The 17,113-nt window shown below is 42.4% G+C and overlaps 1 protein-coding gene across 2 annotated transcripts in view; it reads left to right on the top strand.

The window, feature by feature from the left end:
- The window catches only part of ATL2 (atlastin GTPase 2), a 70,174-nt gene that overhangs the window by 29,309 nt on the left and 23,752 nt on the right, over window positions 1-17,113 (top strand). For both annotated transcript variants that reach the window (XM_063443711.1, XM_063443710.1), the window contains exon 2: window positions 16,710-16,957. In XM_063443711.1, the coding sequence (XP_063299781.1) occupies window positions 16,710-16,957 (248 nt within the window). The remainder of the gene's footprint in view (window positions 1-16,709; window positions 16,958-17,113) is intronic.

The following is a 17,113-nucleotide window of genomic DNA, read 5'->3' as shown; positions in this document are numbered from 1 at the left end:
TAGTCTTATTAATCCTCCTAATTGTAATACCTTGTGAGCTTTTTGTTCATGTACTTTAAGAAGCGGATTTATGGGAAATGAGATTTAATCACAACAGGCAAATCACAAAATTTTTGTTGTGCTGTTTGGTTGTGTGTGTGTGTATGGGAAGTTGCGGGGGGGGGGGGGAGAGAGTTCTTTTTTTTTTTTTTTTTTGATGGTACAATATCTTTAATGTTGATCTAATATTTACTAAAGTGTTCCTGGAGTGCTTGATTATTATTTGTTTGTTCTTTTTTTTACCCCTTCGTGACATGTATTGCCAGTCTTCCCTTGATATGAAGGAATTTGCATAACTCCTGGATCTTTGCACAACTCTAGCTTCAGACTGTAAAATGTGTTTTTTCGAACTGAATTAAAAAAAAAAAAAAAAAATCCACTGTGTTTTTGCAATGTGTTCCTTGCTGCTCTGGCACACTTACAGCATGAATAATTTAATGTACCCTCATAAAGCACTTGGAAGGACTTGATGAGCATACATGGAGCATAGGGATATTTTGGTTTTAGAGCAACTGCAATGTTTATATTGAAATGCTAAGACTGCCTCTGAGACTAGAGGCGCTTCCTGATCTTTTACGGTTTTAACTCTGTGAAAAGATGCTGAATGCCGTCATGCTTTGCATTAGGACATCCAGCATCAAGCAAAGCCTCATAGAAAATCATTGATTCAATTCATCCTTGTATTCCTTATGCTAAAGTGTTTCTTTACAGGGAGATGTGAATTCTCTCTACAGTAAAGTAAAATCAAATGTGAGATGTATTCATTAAGATGAAGTGGTCTTGGGTGCCTTTAGTGTCTCTTTTAAGATGGCAACTTGTGCCATGTTTTTCACTCATAACTTGTATCCTCACAACCTGCTTACAATATAAAACGTGTTTGGCATAATTGTATATACGTCAAGGTGACAGTACAAAACATTGTAAATTTTAAAATAACCTATTCAGTGCTGATACAGCACTGTTAAAGGCATGCCTGAGCTTACATATTTCATGGTAGATAATAGAGCCATTATGGGGAAGCAAAGTCAACACAAACATAGAACTTAAAGCGGCAACATGATGCCGAACTTACCTTTATTCTATCGCTTCCTCTCTCAGAATCTGTTTCTTTAAAAAAAAAAAAAATAAATAAATAAATTCTTCCTATCTGATCTAGTTCTCTTTAAAAGGTACGACAAATTAGGGACTATTTTGTTTTATGTATTTTTCATACACTTGACTTTGACAGAGGAGGAGCTAAAGTCGGCTCCATTTCTTGACACAGGAAATGGAGCTGACTTTAGCTCCTCCTCTGTCAAAGTCAAGCGTAGAAAAAATACATCAGACAAGGTAGTCTGTACATTCTCAGCCCAGACAGTCGTGTGTTTGTGTGTCCCTTCTGCAATTTAGGACCCCCAGGGGCCAAGGTGAAAAAAAATAATAAAGTTAATACATTTAAAATAAATTATATGTGTATATATTAAATCATACTAAGTGTATTTTTTATTTATAGGAGTAAAATTACACGTGTGTGTGTATATATATATATATATATATATATATATGTATGTATGTATGTGTGTGTATATATATATATATATATATAAAAATGTTATTCCAACTGTATTTTGATATATTCTAAATATCAAATTACACTTAGATTGAAATGATGGATATATATGTATGTATATCTCCTTAACGGCCGACCGTGGATGTACTAGGTACATCCAACAAAAAACTGTCATTAAGGACTAGTCTGCGGCAAATAGGAGCCCTGGACTTGCAATCCGCGGCGATCACGGTTAATAATCTTTTTTTTTTTTTTTTTTTTTGCTTAAATTGTGAAATCTGTTTTATTAGTGATTATCAGGCTAATTTATCATTAAGTTTAAGTTGTAAATTTCCTCTGAACTTTTACCTGTTGGATTTTGCTTTGTGCTTTCCTGGCTGCTAGGCGGCACATTGGTTTTCCTAGGCAAAGCATGTGGATATGTATGGATTACATGCCTGTGTCTAGGGAGGGGGAAAGACTGCTTTTTCCATGGAGCTCACATTTTACTATTGTCGATGGAAATGGGAAACTTGTGTATGGATTGTATTGCCTTGCGTTTTAGACCTGCAGTGTTGACCATCAGAGGTGAGTTCTGTGCCTTCTACAGAGTGCATCCTGCTTAATTGATGCCACAAAAACTTCAGGAAATAAATTTAAACTGCATTATATGTACAATGTAGCTAAAATCCAAAGCGGTCTGTGTAGATGCTCACTAATTTCGGCTTTGAAAATTCACTAATCTGTTTTTATGTCTTAAGAACCGTTTTAATGTATTAGTACATGTACAGCTTAAGCTAGCACAGGTATCATAATATTATTAGTGAATATTTGATCTTTGTGTATTTAGTGCTCAGCTAAATTAGCATTGCAAGGTTTAGAATGATTTGAAACTAATTATAAATATTGACATCCTTAAATGTTCTGTGTGCGTTTGTAGTTATAAAAAAATTCTCTGTATAGTGTGTGTGTATATATCTATATCTATATATCTCTCAAGCGATAAACTGGAGCACTCTAAAAGGACTTTTCTGTAGTGGATTTATTTATACAAAAATCTTGCATTAACGTGTAAATCATCTAAATCAACGTTTCGACCCCTCAGGGTCTTTTTCATTTGATTTACACGTTGATGTAAGATTTTTGTATAAATAAATCCACTACAGAAAAGTCCTTTTAGAGTGCTCCAGTTTATCGCTTGATCTATATTTGGACGGTGGATGCACCAAAGGCAGGATATACCAGAGTTTATTTAAGGGTGAGTGCCTAAATTATATATATATATATATATATATATATATATATATCTCAAGAAGGAAAGAGATGCACTCTCAGGTCTTTGTAGAAAAAACTTGATATTATTTAATAACAGGTAACTACATCTGAGATCAGATGTATGTTACCTGTTATTAAATAATATCAAGTTTTTTCTACAAAGACCTGAGAGTGCATCTCTTTCCTTCTTGCTTTACATACCCAGCGTGGGATTGCACCAAGGCAGTTTTTTACTTATTCATTGAAAGGGTGAGTGCCACTACGTGTGTGTGTGTGTGTGTGTATGTATATATGTGTGTGTATGTATGTATGTATGTGTGTGTATATATATATATATATATATATATATATATATATATATATATATATATATATATATATATATTTTTTTTTTTTTTTTTTTTTCATTCAAACAAGCTGCTTGTCGAGTGCCATAACCAATGGTCGGGTAGACCTATAAATAGAGGGCCCGCCAAGGAAACGATTAGTGATATATTAAAAGGAAGAGTGGGTGGGGCAATCGATGCGGCCATGGATGGAGGCAGCCTGAATCTATATAGCCGGATAACCCCTCCCACAACTACAGGCTTCTGCCTTAACATTTTGAGGTCAAGGACAAAGAAGAATTAATCGAACAGGTCACTTGTGGTGTACCGAAACAGATGTCTGGTAGACCTGTAAATAAAGAGGGCAAACGTATTTAGAGATGCAAAACTTTATTATGGAAACACTAAATTATGTGGCCAAATCTTGAAAAGCTTATTTTAATTCCTTCTCAAGGCTGAGGTATGTATCTATTGTAGACCAATGAATTCCAGCGACCTAATCTTTTAATAATGTGAACTGGGACATTAATGTTCTGCACCAGTTCTAAATGAATGCCCTGAGAAAGATGAAGGATCTAAACCTAGTCTGACAAAGAGCGTCCATACATATAAAATGAATTTGCAAGATGTAAGGGGATATTGTGAAGGGTTAAAAGCAGAGCTGTTAAACCAGCATTATAGGCCTCCGGCCACAGCAGTGCACTGGGGCCCTGCTTACACAACCACTCACAGGAGTAAAAAAAAGACAATTATCAATAAAAATTAAGCTTTTATTTATTGGTACCGCAAACAAAATCGGTGTTTAAACATTAAAAATCATGTTGTAAAGCAGAGATTAATCCACAACAAAATTGGACAAAATAACAGAAGCCTTGAAGTTTAAAACCAAGAAATTCAACATAAAAATGGTGCCCAGTTGGTAAATAAAACAGACGGAGATGGCACAGTATGAAATTACTATGAATTAGTTATTAAAGGAACACTAAAGGGTCAGGAACACAAACATGTATTCCTGACCCTATAGTGCAGAAACCCACCATTTAGGTTGTTTGCGCCCTCCCTTAGCCCCCTTAAAAGTTAATAAAACTCACCTGGTCCCGGTCCCTTGGTGACATCTTCAGAATTGCCGATTTTTAGCCAATCCAATGTTTACCCATGGGGAAATATTATTTTTAAGGTACCATAAGAGATGACATGGGCCTTCACTAAATCAGAGTGTGAGGATATAGTGATTTTACGACACAGGGTCAAATCTGATTAAGTCTCTATGGTAATTCTTTAGCTATTTTTAGTTTATAATGGAGTTGGTATGGTTTCAAAAGGGTTTTTTGTCAAGTAAATCAGGTGGGCCCAGAATTGATGGTCATCTATAGGTTGGCGTTTAGGGCCTTGTAGGTAGTCTAACCTTTGTATGCCTTTTAGTATGTTTTAATTAGTTATGAGGACACAAAGGTATTGTGATTGGGAGATATACTTGGCAAATAATGGATACCTGTGAGGTATCCTTTTATGGCAATCTGCTACAAACGCCACCATGGTCTCTCTGGAGAATAAATCTCTATTCTACTAACCTGGGACATGCAAACTAACCAGATAGAGCTGCTGAGTAGCGTCCAGCCATGTTAACTTCCTAATTAGTCTCATGGTAGTTAAAAAGGAGGACTGATTTTATTGATAATTTTACAGGTTGTCTGGTTATAGGAATAATAACTGATTGTCCTAGCCATAAACTGCCCCACACCCATACAGCTGCTACTGTATGATACAGAGAGGATGTTTTATGAAATGCTGACAACGGAAGAGTCATTGGAGGCCGTTGGCTACTGAACTATTTATCTTTCAATATAGCTGCAGAGCCAGAATGGGCTGCCGGATCAGTACAAATAGTTGGGGTTTGGTCTGTGAGTGTGGGGATGACAATGGTCCTCCATTTCCAAGTGTTGTATCCTGTTGAACATGGCCCGAATTGTAGGTGAAAGCAAAAAGGTCCGAACAGGAAGTTATGCAGGTAACCATGGCAACTATGTGATTGCCATGGGAAGGAGGCAGCTTGAAGCTATGTAACGTGTGATTTCTTTCTTTTTTTTTTTTTCTCTTCATATTCAATTGGAGACTAGAGATGGCATAATTGGGTTAACAATACTGCAGACATGTGTATGCAGGGAAATCTGTCTAATTTTTTTTTTCCACCGCTCTGCTCTCCTTGCTTGTAATCAAATTGACTGTTTGCATATTGTCATAGCTGCATACCCCATGGAATGCAAAGTCTTCAGCATTACTTGGTGCTATTTCTGGCACATCTCACAGGGATAGAAATAGTACTGTGAAAGCAGTGTGCCGCTCCCAAGCAGCAGTCACTGACACCTTATTTAATTTACTTATTTATAGTTTATTTAAAATGGCCTAGAAATCACTCCCGCAGACTCGAATATTTCATAGTGTAAACATGTTGTATTGAGAATGCACATGAGAGTTAGTCTGTGTGCTGAAAGGATCCAAGTGACCCACATTTTTGAATAGATAAGTGTATTTTTCAATCAATCCTAGGCCTTTTATTGTTTTTAATCAGAACCACTTGAATGTCCCATAAATCCATGGTCTACAAGAGTTTGAGATATACAATGCAATCAACCAGTTAATTTATGAAAAATACTTTGGTTTATTTTTTTTTCTAGTTAGAAAAAAAACGTATTTTACTCTACTCTATTGTCTTCATTACACACCTTTCATTGTCTATCATTTCGTAACACTTTGATATCCCTTTCGTTTTATAATCCCTCTGTGAGCTTAATGGATAAAACCTCTCGCAAATCCTTCTACGGCCTACGCTTTCTCCTGGAAGTCTTTTGTACTGCATAGGATTTTGTGGGAGACGTGGGACTGTTTGTTTCCTATTGAAAGCTTTGCGGCCTTTGGCAGACCTGATTTAACTTTATTTAACCAGAAAAGGGAAACAAGTGCAAAAAAATATTCTGGATCAACAGTTAATGTTCTGCCCTGTCTGGATCTTTGGTGCTTCTGAGATAGTATATGTAATAATGAGCAGCATCTCTGATGGGAAAAGTTTAAAGACAAAAAAGGTCCACACAAAATTAAATCTGAAAAAAAAAATGTTGAAAGGTATTCGATTGCACATTTCTTGTGCCCTTTGTGTCCCTTTTTGACGGCGTTCATTCAAAGCCAATCCATTGTGTGAGTTATCCACTGAACACCAAATAGTAACCAGTAGAAATCCAACTAGCAAAAATGGCCAAGCTGTGATTTGGCTTCGTTTTCATTCTGGGTTTTTATTTCTATTGTCATTTCTATTGTCTAACCCCTTAAAGCGGCACTGTCATGCCGAACTTACCTTTCCTCAATCTCTTCCTCTTCTCCCCCTCTCTCAGGATCTGTTATTCTTTTCTTCCATTCTTCTTTAGTTTTCTTTAAAATCATAAGACAAAGTAGGGACTCTGTCTTATGGAGGATTCCTCCGCTTGACCAGCTCTGACCAGCGGAGGAGCAAAGTGTGCTTCATTTCCGCTGGTCAGAGCAATTTTCCCATGATCCCTAGCTTTCCTCCCTGTTCCCACAATGCTTCCTGTCAGTATTGCCGAAAGTCCTGTCACTTAGACAGAACGCCGGCAAAACTGCCGAATTGCATCCTAACAGAATGAGAAGAGTTTCTCCATTGGTGTTAGGATGCAATTCGGTACTTTGTTCGTATCGGAATTTCATTCTAATGAATGAAACTCCGATCCTATTCATTGCTGTGGCTGCATCTTGCAGCCGCTTAGTAGATAACTCCCTAATTCCCACGGCATCAGGGAGCTATCTACTAAAAGGCTGAAAGACCTGAATTGGTCTTGAAGCCAAATGTACTAATACTAAGTAAAGATTACTTAGTATTAGTAAATAATATGCCCCTACTCGCTATACCGCGAGTAGGGGCATGTCTAGTAAGCAGTGAGCAGCCTGTGGCTGCTCACTGTAAAAAAAAAACAAAAAAACACCTAATAACCCCCCCCCCCTGCGCGGGGGTTAAAGATGGGGGGGGACCTACTGTCCTCCCCCCCTGGCCCCCACCCCTGCGCTGTGGGTGGGGGCCCTAATAAAATAATAAGGGGGGGGACCTACTGTCCTCCCCCCCCTGGCCCCCACCCCTGCGCTGTGGGTGGGGGCCCTAATAAAATAATAAGGGGGGGACCTACTGTCCTCCCCCCCCCCCTGGCCCCCACCCCTGCCCTGTGGGTGGGGGCCCTAATAAAATAATAAGGGGGGGGACCTACTGTCCTCCCCCCCCTGGCCCCCACCCCTGCGCTGTGGGTGGGGCCCTAATAAAATAATAAGGGGGGGACCTACTGTCCTCCCCCCCTGGCCCCCACCCCTGCGCTGTGGGTGGGGGCCCTAATAAAATAATAGGGGGGGGACCTACTGTCCTCCCCCCTGGCCCCCACCCCTGCGCGGTGGGTGGGGCCCTAATAAAATAATAAGGGGGGGGACCTACTGTCCTCCCCCCCTGGCCCCCACCCCTGCGCTGTGGGTGGGGGCCCTAATAAAATAATAAGGGGGGGGGACCTACTGTCCTCCCCCCCGGCCCCCACCCCTGAGCGGTGGGTGGGGGCCCTAAATGAACCCCCCCCCCCCATCAAGGTGACTAGGGGTCCCAAGCCCCTAGTCACCCCCCCCCCACCCAAAACATTCTATCCCCTACCTACCCCCCTCACCCTAAAAATAGTGAGGGGGGAATAAAATAACTAACCTGTAAAAAAAATAATTAAACTTACCATTTGACGTCTTCTTTTTTCTAAATTCTTCTTTCTTCAGCCCCCAAAAAAGCCAAATAAAAATCCATCATACCCGTCGCACTTTAAAAAAAAAAAAAAAAAAAAAAAAACGAGCGCAAAAAAAAAATTAATCCATGTTCACCCATGGAGGGCACGCCGCGTACTGAGCTCCGCAGGGCGGATCAAGGCTTATATAGCCTTGCCCCGCCCTGCAATTAGGCTTAGAACACACTGATTGGTTGGTTTAAGCCAATCAGAGTGCTCTGTGTCATTTTACACAGCGTGGGAAAATTCAAAAGAACTTTTCCACGCTGTGTAAAATGACAGATCACTGTGATTGGATGGTTTTCAAGCCATCCAATCACAGTGCTCTGTGTCATTTTACAAGCGTGGGAAAATTCCAAAGAACTTTCCCACGCTTGTAAAATGACACAGAGCACTGTGATAGGATGGATTTCAAGCCATCCAATCACAGTGCTCTGTGTCATTTTACAAGCGTGGGAAAATTCCAAAGAACTTTCCCAAGCTTGTAAAATTACACAGAGCACTGTGATTGGATGGCTTGAAAACCATCCTATCACAGTGCTCTGTGTCATTTTACAAGCGTGGGAAAGTTCTTTGGAATTTTCCCACGCTTGTAAAATGACACAGAGCACTCTGATTGGCTTAAACCAACCAATCAGTGTGTTCTAAGCCTAATTGCAGGGCGGGGCAAGGCTATATAAGCCTTGACCCGCCCTGCGGAGCTCAGTACGCGGCGTGCCCTCCATGGGTGAACATGGATTAATTTTTTTTTTGCGCTCGTTTTTTTTTTTTTTTTTTTTTTTAAAGTGCGACGGGTATGATGGATTTTTATTTGGCCTTTTTGGGGGCTGAAGAAAGAAGAATTTAGAAAAAAGAAGACGTCAAATGGTAAGTTTAATTATTTTTTTTACAGGTTAGTTATTTTATTCCCCCCTCACTATTTTTAGGGTGAGGGGGGTAGGTAGGGGTTAGAATGTTTTGGGGTGGGGGGGTGGGGTGACTAGGGGCTTGGGACCCCTAGTCACCTTGATGGGGGGGGGGGGGGGTTCATTTAGGGCCCCCACCCACCGCTCAGGGGTGGGGGCCAGGGGGGGGAGGACAGTAGGTCCCCCCCCTTATTATTTTATTAGGGCCCCCACCCACAGCGCAGGGGTGGGGGCCAGGGGGGGAGGACAGTAGGTCCCCCCCCTTATTATTTTATTAGGGCCCCCACCCACCGCGCAGGGGTGGGGGCCAGGGGGGAGGACAGTAGGTCCCCCCCTATTATTTTATTAGGGCCCCCACCCACAGCGCAGGGGTGGGGGCCAGGGGGGGAGGACAGTAGGTCCCCCCCCTTATTATTTTATTAATGCCCCCACCCACCGCGCAGGGGTGGGGGCCAGGGGGGAGGACAGTAGGTCCCCCCCCCCCCTTATTACCATTTATGTTTTTACAGTGAGCAGCCACAGGCTGCTCACTGTTTAGTGGACATGCCCCTACTCGCGTTATAGCGAGTAGGGGCATTGGGGAGATTTTAATCTCCCTTGTGCTATTATGGGGGTCATATTGACCCCCATAGAGTGAGGGGGGGGACCTGGGGGGCTTATGAAGTGGTGGGGAGCACAGCTCCCCACCGCTTCTGTCTTTACATATTACAAGGAGGGAGCTGCACGTCGGTAGCTCCCTCCTTGTAATAAACTGATCGAACAAACGAACACTGATACTCAGTGTTAGTTTGTTCGTCTGATTTTTTCTATTCATTCATTCGTCTGTCTGATGAATGAATGAATAGATGAAATTCCCGTTTGCATGTCCAGGTGTTTCACTGGGCATGTGCGGGAATCTCACAGTCTGTCTAGTGTGGGTAGATGACGTGTCCCACAGGGACTTCAACTACCCACACAAAGATGGCGGCGCCTTGAATAAAGATCGGGGCAGAAGATACAGATTTAAAAATAGGTAATCTGGGGGGCTTAGGGGCATTTGGGGGTGACTAGGGGGTCAATTGGATGTAGTGGAGGCGGGAGGGGGGTTAAAAAAAAAAAACGGGATTCGGCATGACAGTGCCGCTTTAAGTAAGGTTAGTGAAATATAATCTTAAAAATATATGCAAACACCCAACAGCATTCCCTCTAGTGGCTGTGTTTGGAATCTGAATCCAGTTCTGCATTAGTCAGTAAAAACTACAGTGTTTGGAATATTGGAATACAAAGCTGTATTCCTAACACTATAAGTACCCTTTGGTGTTGTCGTCCCCCCTGCCCTGGCCTCATAGCGATGCATTGAACCATGCAGCGTCTCCATGCAGAGTATGGCCACTAGAGGTTTTCCTAGGCTGCAATGTAAACACTGCCTTTTCCTTGAAAAGGCAGTGTTTTTCAACAAAAAGCCTGCAGGGACAGGCTATAGACACCAGAGCAACTACAATAAGCTGTAGTTGTTCGAGTGACTATAGTGTCCATTTAAGTTGTCTATTACTTGGGCTATTTAACTTTAAATCAGTGGCTTTATTTTCATAGACCATTCAAACATCCTTGTATCAGTAGTACAACCAGTTAACCTCCTATCCGCAATTTACATAATGCTACCAAGGAAAAGAGAAGTTGGGTCCGGAGCTAGCTCTTTACTATCTGGCCATTACCTGTCAGCAGGTGACACTCCGGAAATGGGACGAAAAAGCCTCGGTCGGATCGGCCCAGTTTCTCAGCCGATTTGAGAGACTTGATGCGGAGGTCCTATGGCGAGGTGAGGCCTGGAATGGCTGCGGATCTCAGAGATTTCTCATATAAGTGGAAGGATTATTCTCTCTACAACATAGGAGATCTGAGGTACAAAGGGCCACCCATGCCCTCTTAGCCACATGTGGAGATATACTCTCCTGTCACTACAGAAATACTTACCAGCCTCCTGGTGGACAACCATCAAAATCTATCTAAATAAATATCACAGGTCAGAGAGGATGATAGAGGATTTAATATAGGCCTGGAAACAGTTAAACAGACCACCAAGACACCTACTTCACAAGTCTTTGAGCTCCAGCAACAGGTCAAAGACCTCACTTCAGCCTATGCTACCCTGAGCCACTAAATAGCAGCACTGGAGGATAAAAGGCGGTGGAAACGCCTAAAGATCAGGTGCCTCTCAGATAGCATTGCCACGGCAGAACTGCCACATTTCCTTTGCATGCTCTTCTAGGCCCTCTTGCCTCCTAAACAATCCAAAGGCATAATACTATAAGGAATGTTTTGTCTCCCTAAGCCTTAATCAGCCATGTTCTCTGCCACCAGTGACCTACTGATTAGATTTCAGAATGGCCAGAACAAGGTTGCCATCATGAGTGCAACTAGGGGAAAGACCCCATACAAGTTTGAATACCTGGAACTGGCATTTTTTCTCCGACCTGTCCCGCATGACCCTGCAGTGGAGGAAGTTACTTTGCCCCCTCACATCCTTCCTGTCAACTCACGGTGTCAAGTACCGCTAGGGCTCTCCTTGCTTACTCATTATCCAACACCAAAGTGTGGAGCACAAAGTGTCCGATGCCTCTGGGCTGGATGCTATCCTGATCACGCTAGAACTGCACCATGCCGCAACACCTGCGACTTCAGCATTGGACCCGGCTACCATAGTCCCATTCGTCCCTACAAACTAGGTCTCAACCAATGTGGCAATTGTATGACTCTCTTTTTATTTATTTTTTTTTATCCTTTACTTACCGCATTTTTCAATTTACAAAAATAGGACTTGTGTATTTCTAGTTTGAGTTTGATTCAGTTTTTTGTTTTTTTTTAAAGATTCTTTATTTTCATTTTTCAAGGTAAAAAATAGTTTTACAGAAGAAAAAAAAGTTAGTAGTGAGGTAATAACAATGTGCTAGTACATCGGTTTTGTCTTGAGAGAGTTTGGCACATGTACATTTGAGAGTTGCTCTTTTGGCTATACCATTGATTTGTGGGCCGGTTTAGGTTGAGGTCTCGTGGGTCAGATATATGTTAAGGTTGCTTATGGTTGGGTCTCCCACGGAGAGGTTGGGTCTGACTGGGGCGCTGTGCCCCGGGCTTGTGTGCTCAGTCGGCTTTGTTTATTCGTTGGCTTAAGACTACGGTATAGTTGGCGTATTCTATGTGCCAAAGGGAGGGCTAGGGGATGGTTCGTTGTTAGTAGTTCATCGTAGGTGGAGCACGGTGGGAGGGCTAGGGTTTGTAGGGAGTGAGGGGGGGGGGTGTTGTTGCTGACCTCCTGGTGTGTCCCCCCGAATCCCGTTTGGGTGGGTTAAGTGGAGGGTGGGGTGCGTGTTGGTCATTGTTGTGGCGAGTGCTAATTGGCGGTGGAGAGTTTGATTCAGTTTTTTTTTTTTTTTTTTTTATTCTTTATTTTTATTGTGCAAGTATCAACATTCAAGCTTTATATGCCACAACAGCATTATCCAACATAGTATAACAAATAAAGGGTATTATTAGTATGGCGTCAATAGAAGTTGCACATTTTTATATTATGATAACAGGCGCAGAACAATAACATAACAAATGTCAGTTAGTGAGGTAAACACACTGGTTTGGTAAGCATTCTATATTAACTGACGTATATATTTATGAGTATTGCGTAGTTTAACAAGCATGTACGTGTCTATGGTTCCTGTAGCTTTTTCAGCGCGTTTTGTGGTTATGGTATGAGATGAATGGAAGCATGCCTATATATATGTTACGCTTTATTTGCGTGTATCAATACTAGTTGCGTTTAAGATTTATTACAGGTTTTTGTTTTCCCCCAGAAGGCCCCCCCCATTAAGTGTGCCTTTTAGATATTACTGGTATTTCCAACATTGTATATAGGTGATAGGCACCAGCACCGCCGTGTAACTAGGTTGTGACTGCGAGCAGCTAGTGGCCTTACTCACGGCTCAGTCCTGGAGCCCCCGTCAGCCTATGCCAGCCAGGGGTACAGCACAGTCCCACCTCGAGCAGTCGCATTGCTTGGCGAAGCCCCTATTTGCGGGCAAGTAAGATGATCGTTTTTGCGGTTCCTTTACTCTTCTCCCGCTGCAGTTGTGACCTGCTGTGCGTTTTCCTGAGTGGCCTCTGTGATGCGTCTAGGTGAGGCGCGTTGCTGGAACCGCTGCCATGTTGGAGATCTCCCTCTTTGCTGTGTCGTGCCATTCGTTACTGCCTCGGGTGTTGTCCGGGACCAGATTCTCATGTACTCATGAGTTGAAAGCAGGTGCAGGGTTGGGTTGTTAGTAGGGGTGTCTCGCTGGGCAGATATCACCCCGGACTGGAATGGTCGATGTTTGGTCACCCTCAAAGCTCTTATTGCTTGCGTTGGTGGCATGCGTGGTTGCTGGGATTGATAAGGTAGTTTCTGCTTCCCTGTGTAGCGGGATCGTCTCTTGGGAGCCGTTTTGTGGGTAGAGGGGGGCTTCACCAGGAGGGGGGCTTCACCTTTATGTAGTCGGCGCACGTGGCGCCCGCCATCTTGGAGGCAGCGATCAGGTTCCCCAGCCTCAGATGCAGGTTCTCGCTTACGGTCACCGGGTGGGGACCGGGATCACCCCCCCGGTCCATAGGGGGGGAACGGAGCCAGGTCTGAGCCGATCAGTCCCGTTTGCCGGGCTCAGTGGTGCAGGATAGCGAGGCAGCGGCCGTCTGCCTCGCTCACCGCCGGAGAAGGCCCGGGTTATGGCGCAGCGTTCCTCTCCCCTGGGGGACTGTAGCTCAGCGAGCCAGCCTCTCCCCAGGTCCATCTGTATCGCGGCACTGGGCATCAGTGCTGTCGGGTCGCTTTGGTTATTATATGAAAAATATACGAAGTTTTGGCGTGTTTTTCGTTGTGTTTGGCCGGAGCCGCTCTGACTTGCGACCGTCCAGGTCGGCGGCCCGGCCCCGCCCCCCGTTTGATTCAGTTTTAATGTAGTTTACTCACATTTAAGAAAAGAGCTCCTTTTGCCCCTGTGACCTGTACAGATCAAGTCTAAGTGCCCAGGCTACGCTGGCTCTGATACTACTACCTCCCCCTTCCCCAGCTGCATGCACATCATTTTGTACCTTAAAGGAACACTATAAGGTCAGGAACACAACCATGTATTCCTGACCCTAAAGTGCAAAACTCACAATTAAGGTGGCTTGACACTACCCCCCCCCCCCCCCCCCCACCGTAACCCCCTTAAAAGGAATTAAAACTCACTTTATTTCCAGCGCCGTGCAGGTCTGTTGGCGCTGGCTCCGCCCCTTGGTGACTTAATCAGGATTGCCGATTTTTAGCCAATCCAATGTTCTTGCCAATCAGCACCTCCTCACAGAGATGCAGTTAATCCATGTATCTCTATGAGTAAAATCCAGCATTCCCATGCAGTGCGTGGAGACGCTGAACGGCAGTGCTGCTTGGTGTGCAGCCCTGAGCCAGGAAGCCCCTCAGAGGTGTCCCTATGAGCAATATAAACACTGCATGAAAATGCCTTAAGCTGTAGTTGTTCTGGTGACTATAGCGTCCCTTTAATCCATCCTGTGGAGCTGCTCTTATTGAGCTTTTCGTTTCCTCTTTTAACATTATCCTAAATTATTTTTTTTGTTCATCTTTGCCCTGCCCCCTTGTGAACCTAATGCTCCTAACGCAAACCCCTCAGATCACGGCAGTGATAAATCTCAACTAATATAAAAAAGGTTGCAGTCAGTTTTATTGCCTTCACTTTTCAATATATGCTTTCTGCCTACATGTTGTACCCTGATTTATGTAATAAATCATATGTTCACCTTGACTTTGCCTCCAGGTCAGTGCAGCCCCCTGTTTTTATGTATGGTATGTATGGTATGTATGTATGTATAATAACATAGTTCAAAAATAGACAAATGTTGATGGAATTCAAAAGCCAGACAAATGCAACTTTTGGAGCTCTACTACACCAGGGTGATCTATATTTGGGCATAAAAATGAATACGATCACTTCTCTATGAATTTGTCTCCCTTTTCCCCAGCAGAATGCCTTGCTTGTTTTAAACCATTTCGAACTATTAAACTGAAAAGTCACCTAGCACACGGTTAGTGATGACAGTAATGTGAGCCAAGCTTATACAGTCAGCGTTTTATTAATACACTTTGCTGTAAATGTTTTGTGTTCGTATATTTCTACTCGTTAATAATTTACTTTAATATTTTGAGTACAGATGTTGGTTTGTTTACTTTTTAATCTGGTCATGCAGCAGTACATTAGCCGTTTATTTTAACCAACACAGACTACCTTATCATTCTCGATTTCTTTGTAGTCCTTAGTAACTAGTTGGTTTTCTTAACCCCTTCAGGTCCTAGTCTTTTGAGATGCAACACGTTTGCAAAAACGCCAATGAGTCGTTGATCACAATGCATTAATTCTACCACAATTTCACCCTTTCTGTTTAAGTGCACCCATACATATATGTATATTTATTTATTTTTAAATGATAAATTGGGCTTTCTTTTTATGTATGTATGCATAATGCTATATTAAAAAGGAATAAAGTTTTAAAAAAGGGGTGTTAAAAAGTTGTTGTTTTTTTGTCTGTTTTACGTGCAATAATTACTATACACCAAGTGCAAGTGAAGAAAATTAACTCAAAATAAATTCACTAAGTAGTGATTGAATTACAGTTTTAATGCTCAAACTTCACAAAATGTGGATTCTGTGACCGATAATAAAGTTGTAATCTCAGCATGCCAAGCGCGCTACACAAAAGTATATATTTGTAGAAAGTGGCTCCTGCAGGCTGTGTAATTAAAAGCATTTTGAAACTTTTCATTTAACCATTGTATCACAAACCTAAGACAAATTTAGTTACTTTTTTTTTTCCTGCACATTTTATTTTGGGGAAATTCACAGATCACGTGTCCCACATGTGTATTCTGCTATTGTTGTCAAGTACAGTGATACCCCAGATTTCCTCTTTTCCTGACCCTAATGCAACCCATAGTCCAAACTAAGATCCCATTTCTAATGCCACCTTTCAAGGGATTCCCTCTGCTGATGTCGGTACTGACATCAGTAGAGGGATTTCCTTGCTCAGTGTGGGAGCCCTCTGTGCTGTGTGATTGCAGCTTCAGAGGAAGAGCTTTATCTCATGCTGCAGAACACAGAGATCTGTGCTGGACAACTGGCAGAGCCCAGCACTGATTCTGCTGCAGAGGGCATGCAGACAGATCTCCCCAAGGTTATTCCAGGCCCAGAGGTGTCTCCCTGAAACGTGGGGACACAGCCAGCCAGGCTGGGTGGGGTTAAAATGTTTCTATTTTAATTTACCACAGTAGCCTGGACAATCTCCCTCGGCATTTAAAGGGCTATGAGCAGTGCCCACTTTGACTGCTGCTCATAGCCCTCCTGAGAGAGGGGACCTCCATGTATTGAAAGACACCTGCGGGTTCTTGGTAGGAAGAGCATGAATATGTAGGGCTTAATAACAATCTCTTAAAATATTACTCCATGCAAATAACGGTGTTTGGAAAATATATAGTGTATTTTCTTAATTTACTTGCCTTTCTCCAAGAAAAGGGAAAAACTGTATATTTAGAAAAAATAATAATAAACCATAAACGCACACCTGCATTTACCTCCATTCTCTTGAATGGAGGTAAATGGACATCTGATGTTAGAGGAAGATGGCTGGAGATAGGTAGCGTCTTTACACACTTTTGGTTTATCAAATATTTACCAATGGCATATGTGCATGTAACAAATGTCTGGTACCAAATTGCTTTATTTTGCCCCTTTGTATATACTTATTCTCCTGACATCTGCCATTGTTTCTGTAGACGAAGAACAGGATGAAGAGATCCAGCTTAACTCTGATACGGAGGTGATGGACCGACCATGTCCGATCCAGATTGTTCTTGCCCATGAAGACGATCATAATTTTGATTTGGACGAAAAGGCATTGGAAAGCATTTTGATGCAGGAGCATATCCGTGATTTAAATGTAGTCGTCGTGTCTGTGGCTGGTGCATTTCGGAAAGGAAAATCTTTTTTGCTCGACTTTATGCTCCGATACATGTACAGCCAGGTAAACCCTTTTCTCTTATTTGTATCCACAAAATGAGTTGTTTTTTCTCTCTAAGTATGCTTTGAAGTTTAAAGAGACTCCCCATTGCCAGAATCCCTCCAAAAATAAAACTCACGGATATACCCCAATGAAATGTATGAATTTAATTATCTAAAA

Source organism: Pelobates fuscus, chromosome 2 (genome assembly GCF_036172605.1).
Source record: "Pelobates fuscus isolate aPelFus1 chromosome 2, aPelFus1.pri, whole genome shotgun sequence".
Lineage (NCBI taxonomy): Eukaryota > Metazoa > Chordata > Amphibia > Anura > Pelobatidae > Pelobates > Pelobates fuscus.
This window is presented reverse-complemented; position numbering and strand designations above follow the sequence as displayed.